The sequence below is a fragment of the Rhincodon typus genome, chromosome 6 (genome assembly GCF_021869965.1).
Source record: "Rhincodon typus isolate 14 chromosome 6, sRhiTyp1.1, whole genome shotgun sequence".
Lineage (NCBI taxonomy): Eukaryota > Metazoa > Chordata > Chondrichthyes > Orectolobiformes > Rhincodontidae > Rhincodon > Rhincodon typus.
The window spans coordinates 30,328,723-30,339,181 of NC_063337.1; the positions used below are offsets into that span (position 1 = coordinate 30,328,723).

A 10,459-nucleotide genomic window follows, 5' to 3' on the forward strand; every position below is an offset into this window, starting at 1 on the left:
AATGTGCCTTTTGTCAGCAATACTCAAAATACACAGAATTTATAACAATTTAGCTCAGCAGATTTATACCAGGGTCTATGTTCCACCTGAGTTCCCTCAAAATCCCCACTCATTTCTACTTAACACTGTCTTCACAAGCTGCCTTTCATTTCCTGTTAATCATTTTCTTTGAGTAGTAAAACCATTACATTGAAAATGTCTATCTATTATTTTCTTTGAATTAACAGAAATTCTTCACTTAATGTTGCTGGTCCATGCCTGAAAAATGCAACTTAAAGTGAATCAACTTAAGTGAACCATATTTTCTCATTACAATGAACTGCTGCATTTACATTTTGTATGATTTTTCTCTTTTAAAAAATGGTGAAATACTATATCCAGTAAGTTAAAATACTGCACATTCATCAATTCCTATATTGGTCAATGCATTTTTAAAATAAAACACATTTCAAAGTGAGAAATATATTAACTATTTTACTTGCCTACTGCTAGCCTCAGCTCCCATTCCTTAACACCGCTTTGCTTGTCTATCTCTTTCGCTACTCCCAGCTCTGTTTAATTCACTTCCTGTTTCTCTAGCTTTTTCTGCTGCTCAGTGACTCTCTTCCTCTCATCCCCTGACTCCTTCCTGCTTGTTGGCATTTCCCACTTGCCAAGTCTCTCCCAGTCCACAACTTCCGCTTACTGACTCTCCACTGCTCCCCATCTCTTTCTCCCATTTGCCTGCCTCATTTTGCATTGCTTCTTTCTCTCACTCCCTCATGTACACAACCTCTCTCACTGGTCATTTCTCCCAGTTGCCACTTCTACTGCTTCCCTCTCACAAACTCTCTCTGTGAGCAAGACTTTGGGAGAGGGCTAGAGAGATTAAGGCAGCAAGAGAGCAAAAGGGGCTTTAAGCTGAAGAGTCAGGAAGGGAAGTGGCACGTGAGAGAGTTTGAAGCAAGAGTGAGCTGCTGAGCAGCAAAGAATTGGTGAGTGGTAGAGGCAGCTCGAAGATTGTACCAATCAGGTCCAGGAACGCTACACTGTCCCAACATGAAATTCTGCCAGAACGAAAATCCCAAGACAATGTTAGCAGATCAGCCTAATTATATCTACAAGTTATGAATGCAATGGAATACTTCATACTTGCCTGGATGAGTGCAGCTCTAACAACACTCAAGAAGCTAGACACCATCCAAGACAAAAACAGTCTACTTCATTGGCACCACATCCACAAACATTCACTCCCTCCACCATCGATGTACAGTAACATTATACCAAGAGCCTCAAATAGATTTGACATATTCCAAATTACATAGTGACAATTTTAAATATGGTAATGGAGAGAAAGCTTCACAACAGAATAATTGTTTGTGTGGTTTCGCACAGCTTTAAAAACTAAACTAGCATATTCAATATTACTTACTTAGGATCAATGTGTGGCATCAACAGCTGCAATCTGGTAAAGGCATATGGCCAAGCATAACTAAGTGCAGTAGGGCAATGCTTTAGAAGATTCTCCAGTCTAAGGAAGCTGAAGAGGCACAGAACCCAAGGATCTTTCACAGACTGAGCAAATATCCAGACATGAGAAGGACTCTTTACATCATAATGGCTGTTAACTAAAATTGCACTCCATTCTACCAGCCACTGTAAATCCCCATTGTGTCCAAAGGATAAGGCAGACTGTACAAAATAAAAAAATAACAATTATCCAAAGTCAACATTGAAGTCACTTTGCATTCAGCAAAATATTTACTTCAAAAGCAGGCATCACATTGAAGTAGAGCAGGGCTAGTTGCACATGAATTTTAAACACCATGACCTGGCATAATCTTTTTTTTAAATGGAGTGACAAACTCACTCTCTGGCTTCCCACTTCAACCGCCCTGCTGAGGAGTTATCTTTTGTTCCAAGGCCAATAATGTTGGGTACTATACTTCACTGAGTCTTCTACCTCTTAAGATAAGAGGTTTAAGATAATGAAATGTTATTTCTGTAAAAAACTAAACTGTAATGAGATCTCCAGTCTTATTAAATAACCTGTATTCATACATTATTAAATTCAAAAAATAGATTAGGAGTCAAAATCGGAGAGATTAGCGAGAGTGACCAACAACTTGGTCAAAAGCTAGGTTTTAAGAAGAGTCTGAAAAGGACAAGAGTGAAGTGGAGATATGTTGAGAGATCAGCCAGCACAGCAGTGAATGGGTGAACTGAATTTGCTATTAGAGCAGGGATAACAAGGTGTAGAGCTGGATGAACACAGCAGGCCAAGCAGCATCAGAGGAGCAGGAAAGCTGTCATTTCGGGCCTAGAAGAAGGGTCTACGCCTGAAACATCAGCTTTCCTGCTCCTCTGATGCTGCTTGGCCTGCTGTCTTCATCCAGCTCTACACCTTGTTATCTCAGATTCTCCAGCATCTGCAGTTCCTACTATCTCTTGTTATTAAAGCAACTGAGGGTGAAAGAGCAGGAAAGAAGTGATGAATGAGACAGTTGATTGTGGAATAAATATGCAATTTATCTGTGAAGCACACTGTACAACATGGAATTACTGTTAGTAAGTTGTGCTTCTTAGTGCCTAAAATTGTTTTTTCACCTAAGAAAGCAGTTGAAACTTCAGAAGCATCTCAATGCATCATCAGAATCAACTCTAGGGTTGCAAAAAGTGTACTAATGGAAAACGAGAGCTGAAATTGTAATGAGAAGGTTGGTGATACAGTCTTTACAGGGTGTAAAGTATCAATCCCTCAATTCCCTGAGTTAATTTGATATAATCTGGATTTTATACAGACTCTTCATGTGTAAAGATTAACATGAAAATTTTAAAACTGCCATTTGAGTCTCTAATGGTTTTACTTAAATTATTTCTGAAAGGATTTGCTTGATTTTTAACAGTCCACTATACTTTGCATGTAAAAATTTTATTTCACTCTCTTGCCGTGCAAGTGGTGACTTCCTCTTACCCATATCACTCTCCTTAATTAGTCATTAATATTAGATTATTCTATATAATCCCCAGTCCTCATTGCTTTATGATTCCTTGAGACTGTTTTCAACTGCAGATCCTGCATTGGCACAGACAGTAAGTGGATTATGTGCCCTGCCAACTTTGTTTCCCTGTCAATTGCAACTTAAAGCCACCCTCTTGCACTATTTAACTTCAGGTAATTTCTGAAGATTTTTATGCTTTGGAAAGCACCTACTGAATCTTAGATTAACCATAAGTAATTTAGTTGTACCTACTGAATCTGAAGCTGCCACATGAATAAAACTCTCCAGAATTGATGAACTCAACTGATCCATAACTTCAATCATTGGTCTATCATCATCCTATTGTTGGAAGAAAAATTATGTCAGTGGATATATGTAGATTGAACCATGCTGTATCCAAGGACAAGTGTTTTTAATAAAAAGCATTATTCTGAATACATTTTACTTTACATAAAAGTGTGCTCTCTTGCTTTATCTGATTATTCATTTGGAGCTGCCGTAGTAACGTTAGCGTAAATACTTCAGTTGGTGTTGGGCGGTCGTGAAGGGTGGAGAGTGGTAAGAAAGGGGGAGAGAGAGAACGAGTGAAGGAATGCAGGTTGCTGATATTCCTTGAGCTCTGTTCCATCAAAACTGGGATGAACTGGAGCTTCTTGCCATTGGGTAGACAACCTGAGGTGGATTAGGAGTGATAGAATGGATTAAAGGAACCAATTTCATGCTACTGATGGTAGTTCGTCGGCATCTGCCAAATGGTGGGATCAGAAAATTCTGCGTGTATCTTGCTTTTTTATTCAGTGACCATTTCTGAGCTTCACTGCTATTCATCACAAAAGGAAAGAATGCACTTTTAGCACGTGTTCCTTGTACAGTCAAAATTCAGAACATTCATAATATGAGAATAGACCCCATGGAACCACGTTCTACCACAAATTTCAACCCCTTCCCAACTTGGGTCTTTTGCATCTCCCTCTCCATTCCAGGAATGTTGGAGCCATCATGTTTGTGATTAACCAATTCTGAATTACATCCAACCACATAAAAGCAGACATGTAACATAGTCCTGATTATCATAAATTCATAATGTGTAAAACATAGTTTTTAATTACCAAGGGGAAGAAGAGGCTCCATACCTCAGATTGTCCTAAAGCAGAAAACAAAGCACGAACTTCCTTCAGGATGGAAACAGCCAACTTTCGTGTTGCAATCTGACAGCTACAAAGTAAAACAAGGGCAAATCCTTCCACAGCATGTAGTACATTTGAATGAGGACTCCTTTCCTGTTGGAAACAATGGTAATAATTAGAAGCATTTCAAATTACTTAAGATACTCTGAAAAGTTACTTTTACGACACATTTAAATTATTTTATACTTTCTTGGAATATATCATTTACATTTACTAAAATTAGATGTATGATTAAAATATACTAACTGATAATGGATCTTGAGGTTGACTACATTGTTTGAAAAGCTAAAAAGATCTTGCAGCTTCGAAATGACTTCATGGTATCTATCACTTTTCACAATACTTCCATGTTTAAAATAAATAGGAGGATAGTCATTGGCTTCAAGAGAACACAAGCGCCTCGTGGAATGGCCTGAAATTTGGATCATGCAATTTAATACAGACAATTGTGAAGTGATACATTTTGGAAGGAAGATTGAAGAAAGACAATATAAATGAAAGGATACAATTGTAAAGGGTACAAGAGGAACCAAGGTACCTGGTGAGGGGTGGGGTAAACAAATTCTGAAAGTTAATAAGGTATAAAGAATCCTGGGCTACTTATGTACAGACATAGAAAGAAAGCAAAACCTACATTTGCTCATGACCATTGGATGCTTCAAAGCATGGTAAAACAATAAGTACTTTCTGAAAGGTATTATAGAATATACAGTCAATTTGCATGCAGGAAACTCTGCAAACAGCAGTATGATAATGACCAAGTAACCTGTTTTTGACATATTCTTTGAGGGGTGTGAATTTATGAGCAAAAGTAGGTCATTTGACCCCTTGAGTGTGCTCTGCTATTCAATAAGACCATGGCAGCTGACTATAGTCGCAACTCTACTCTCCTGCCTACTCCTAATACACTTAGACTGCCTTTCTAGTTCCACAGACACACACTTCTCTGCAGGAAATAAATTCTCATCTTCTTCTTAAATGAGAGACTCCATTTTCCATTAAAAAAAGGTATCTTCTATTTCTAGTCTCCCCCACAAGGGCAAATAGTCTTTCAGCATCCACGTTGTGAAGTTCTCTTATTCACATTATCCCATCCCGTACTCCAAAAACTTTTGTCCATTAATTAAATCTATGTATATCTCTTTACACACTCCTTCTATGCTCTTCACAATTTACTTTCCTGTCTATCTTTGTATCATCAGCAAATGTATCAACTTAACATTCCGTCGGTCCTTTCACCAAAGTCAAATATTGGACATCACCATTATTGGCAGTCCCTCGTAGGCGAGGATGACCCTCTTCCACTCTCAGGGTGAGTCCGTACGTGACTGTACAGACCGATGCAGCTTCCGTAGGTTCTGTTACACTTAGGGCAACAGGTGGTCATGGGAAGTGTGGTGGGGTATTGGTGTGGCAGCACACTCCTTACACTGTTTTTGCCTGGCATCTGCTTCTTCCCAATGGCACGTCTTGAGGTGCTCAATGCCTTCTCCTCCACTTTGGGCAGCCTTGGGGGCTGGTGTTCCTAGGTGTCTGTGGGAATGCCACACCTTGTCAATGAGGCCTGAGGGTATCACAGAAGTGCTTCCTCTCTCCAGCTGGGGATCACTTGCCATTTCAAAGCTGGGAGTAGAGTACCTGCTTGGGGAGTCTCGTGTCAGTCATGCGGATGATGTGCTCAGCTGATCGCGGCCGATCAAAAGGTGGTCAGTACCTCGATGCTGGGGATGTTGACCTGGAGTAGGTGCATCTTTCTTCCCAGTGGATTTGCAGGATCTTGCGCAGGCAGCACTGCGTGTTTTCTGTAGACAGTCCATGTCTCAGAGCCATACAGGAGGGTGGGAACCACCACAGCGCCATAAACCTTGAGCTTGGTGTCTGATCTGATGCTGTTATCCTCGAACACCCTTTTCCTCAGGTGGCTGAAGGCTGCACTAGCACACCGGAGGCAGTGCGGAATCTCTTCATCAATAGCTGCTTTGGTCGACAGGACATTCCAGAGGTACTGGAAGTGGCCAACGTTCTCTAAGATTTTGCTGTGGACCTTGGTGATTGGGGGTTCGCTCCGCAATGCCAGGCCAGGACTTTCATCTTGCAGATGTTCAGGGTGATAGCCATGCTCTCATATGCCTCCGTAAAGACACTGATGATGGTCTGGAGTACGTGGGATGACTTGGTTTTGGCTTGAAGGAGGTGGAAGTTGAATAGTTTCCCACAGGTTCTGTAAGTTAGCTCCACTCCAGCAGGGAGCTTGACAACGGTGTGGTGAAGCATTGTAGCAAGGTACATTGAGAACAGTGTTGGGGTGATGATATAGCCCAGCTTGACACTGGCCCCATTGGAGAATGGTTCAGTGGTGGATTTGTCTGTCTTTACCACGACTTCCATGTCATCGTGGAGCAGGCGAAGGATGGTGACAAACTGTACGGTGCAACCAAAGCAGAGAAGGATGCTCCATAATGCTTCCTGACTGACAGTGCCAAAGGCCTTTGTAAGGTTGAAGAAGGCCATGTACAGTGGTAGGTTCTTTTCGCTGCATTTCTCCAGCAGCTGTCGGCGGTGCAAGTCACGTCCGTTGTGCCCCTCCATGACCGAAAGCTGCACTGTGATTCCGGGAAGAATTCCTCAGGCACAGGGTGGAGACGGTTAAGGAGGACCTTGGCAATAAGTTTCGCAACGGTCGACAACAGGGAGATTCTCCTCTAGCTACCACAGTCGAACCTGTTCTCTTTTTTGAAAATGCCCACGACTGTGGCATCTCAGAACTCTCCTGGGATACTCTCCTCCTTCCAGGTAAGGCAGACAAGGGCATGTAGCTGCAGTGTGAGCTCTTTGCCTCCACACTTCAATGCCTCAGCAGGGATGTGTCTGGTCCAGCAGCCTTATCGTTCTTAAGCTGGCACACAGCCTTCTATACTTTGTGCAGGATAGTGGCATTTTCTTCAAAGTGGCATTATACACATGAGCAGGTAGATGGGGCCTTGATTTAATGTCTCATCCAAAAATACAGTTCTTTCAAAACCGCAGAGTATTCTCAGTACTTCACTGAAGCATCAGCCTTGACTTTTTTGCTGAAAAAAATCCCTGGAGTGGGATTTGAACCCAGAACCTTGTGGTTCAGGGATCAGTGTGCCTCAAACTGAATCACAGGATAACACTGAATATTAAAGTAAGGAAGACATAGTGGAATTTTATAAAACACTGGTTGAGCCTCAAGTGGCGAACTGTGCTGAATCTTTGGTAACATGTTTAGGAAGGAAGCAAAAGCATTAGTGGTAGTGAAGAAAATATTTCCGTAAATGATTCCAAGAATAAGAGACTTCAGTTACATGGATAGATTGGAGAAGCTGGGCTCTTCTCTTTAAAAGGACAGAAGATTAAGACCACAAGACACAGAAGCAAAACTAGGCTCATTCATCCCATCAATTCTGCTCCTTACTCTGAAACTATGTCCTTTGGTCTTAGACTCTCCCACAAAGGGAAACAATGTCTCCACATCTACCATGTTTAGCACTCTAGGAATCTTAAATGTTTTAATGAGGTCTCTTCTCATTCTTCTAAACTCGAATGTGTACAAGCCCAACCCACTCAACCTCTCCTCTTAAGAAAATATCTCAAGACCTGAAATCGACAAAGTGAGCCTTCTCCAATGCCAGTATACCTTTCCTTGGAAGGGGTTATTAATATACATCATAAATAATAGTACCCCCAGCACTGATCCCTGTGACATTCCACTCACTGCAGGTTGCCATCCTGAAAATGTCCCTTTATCCCATTATCTAGTCATTAGCCAATCCTCTATCCATGTTAATATACTACCCTTAATATCTTGGGCTCTTACTACGTAGCCTTGGGTGCCGGGCATTATTTAAAACCTTTTGTAATATATATGGATTTCCACTTACTGGTTCTTTTTTATCTATCCCGCTTGTTACATCAAAGAACTGTAATAAACTTGTCAGGCATGCTGTCTTTGTTTGATTATACTATCTATTTCCAAATGGTCTGCTATTATATCCTTTTTAATAGACTCCAATGTTTTTCCAAGAATAGCTGTTAAGCTTACTGGCTTATAGTCACCTTTTTTTGTCTTCTTCCCCTTTTTAACAAGGGTGCTACATTGGCTGCTTTCCAATCCTCTGGGATTTTTCCAGAACCTAAGGATTCTTGGAAGATTACTATCAGTGCATCCACTATCTCTGCGGCTACGTCCTTTAATATCCTAGGATGCAACCCATCAGGTCCAGGGTCTTTAGATTTCCTAATACTTTTTAGTCTTGTGATAGTTTTGGGTTTTTTTCCTCAACCCCTTTAAACCCTTGATTGTTAAGTACTTTTGGAATGTTGCTAATGTCCTCTACCATAAAGACTGATGCAAAGAATTTATTCAATTCTTCTGCCATTTCCTGATTCTCCATTATTATTTCCCCAGCTTCATGTCTAAGAGGCATATGCTCACTGTTGCTTTGCTCTTCCTTTTATATGATTAAAGAAGCTCTTGCTATCCAATTTTATGTTGCTTGCTAGTTTGCTCTGCTAATTTATTTTGTCCCTCCTTAAATTGACTATGGATTTGATAGATATGCTCAAAACTATGTGATGTATTCTTGATAGCCTGTTGGTGAAGGAAGAAACAAGAGCTAGCCTTTATTTAGAGCAAATGTATTTAAAAGTAGAGCATTATGGGAATTTATCACATGCATTCATGTCAGTATGTACTCAAGCTGTCATCTGATTGAAGCTTTGTACCTCTACGTGCTTAGCTTCAGTATAATTATTATGGTATAACTAATATCACGAGGGATCAGCATAGGCTAGGTAGAAAGAAACTGTTCTGATTGGCAATAGGATCAAATATCAGAGGACTCTGATTGGCAAAAGAACCAGAGGCTATATGAGGAAAAACCTCTATGCAGTCAGCTAGTTAGGATCCAGAATGTATTGCTTGAGAGTGTGGGAGAAGCAAATTCAATAGTGGCGTTCAAAAGGTAACTGGTTAATTACCTGAAGAGAAAAAGAAGTTGCAAGGCATAGGCAGAAAATAGTACCATTTAAACTTGGAAATGATGGTATCGACCAAGAGTTCCATTTCAGGTGGACATGACAAGTTCAAAACAGTACCACCATTTCCAAGTTTTACCAATTTTTTTTTTTACTGCTTTTTCCCCATAAAAGGAAATAAGGTTTACTAAGTTATTCTTACTCAGAGCTGTCTGGAACAAGATGGGATGTATGGCTTCATTCTCATGTGCTGTAATCAAACTTTGATTCCATGGTGAAAGTACGTTCTGTGAACTTTATAAGAGTATATTTATTTGAGAATATTTTTTCTGTTCCCACACCAGCATGCTTGAGCAGTGCACTGCACTAATTGGAGCTAAATTTAACCTAGAACAATAACATACTCTAGCTAACTAGCATTCTTTGGCCTTTTGCCAGGCACACAAATGCCTCTGTAAATGACCGTGTACCTCAGATCTTGGAAGGAAACTTGAGCTCTGCTGCAGGCTTAAGAGTAATACTGTCTGCCAATTTTGGAGCCTTCTGCTTGCTGTGTTAAAGTTAGATGATCTACAGCCTGAGTATTCATCCTTGCTAGTCTTTGAAACAAATGTTGAGTTGTTCAAAGATATGAAGGCAGCACTTTATCAGATCCCCAAATCTCAGCAGTATCTGAAAGGCCCAACTTCAGTGGCTGTACCACTGTTTGGACCAATTCCAGCCAAAGGCCCAAGAAAACAAAATGAAAAATGTTGACTTAGAGCAACAGTTTGATTCACATAACACATTTAATGCAAAAGTGTGTCAAGATATTTTGCAAACGTGGCTGGAAAAATACCGTTGGAAAGCTGAAGAATGGGTTATTAGAAGGGTTGGTTGACTTTAAGGAGAATATTGATAAGGTGAAGGAAAACATAAATGGTCTAACAGAAGGGTATTCTGGAAAGGCCCAGGTGGCTGAAAATATGGTCACCATTTCTAGGGTAAAAAGAAGAAGTGTACAAAAGATCTTTGGGGTTGATTTTATAGACCTTGCAAGAGCAGTAAGTAGGTATACCAAGGTGACTATATTGACTAAATTTTGGTTTCTTGATGGGACTTTGGGTTAATGGCATGTTTATGGCTTGTTGCGCTTCGTGTTGTCTTGTGGTAGGTTTGTACATGTATTATATTTGCGTACAGTGAATACTCATGAGCATAACCCAAGCTACGCCTGCCTCTTTGTAGGTTACGTGGACAAAGTGGGTAGCCATGGGTACCCGCATGGGCCCAAGCTACGCCTGCCTCTTT

The 10,459-nt window shown here is 40.6% G+C and overlaps 1 protein-coding gene across 1 annotated transcript in view; it reads right to left on the minus strand.

The window, feature by feature from the left end:
• LOC109918532 (protein furry homolog) overlaps positions 1-10,459 on the minus strand; it is a 269,885-nt gene that overhangs the window by 151,299 nt on the left and 108,127 nt on the right. Inside the window, exons 19-21 of the mRNA XM_048598115.1 lie at positions 4,115-4,261; positions 3,234-3,320; positions 1,412-1,671 (exon numbers count right to left, since the gene is read on the minus strand). Coding sequence (XP_048454072.1) covers positions 1,412-1,671; positions 3,234-3,320; positions 4,115-4,261 — 494 coding nt within the window. The remainder of the gene's footprint in view (positions 1-1,411; positions 1,672-3,233; positions 3,321-4,114; positions 4,262-10,459) is intronic.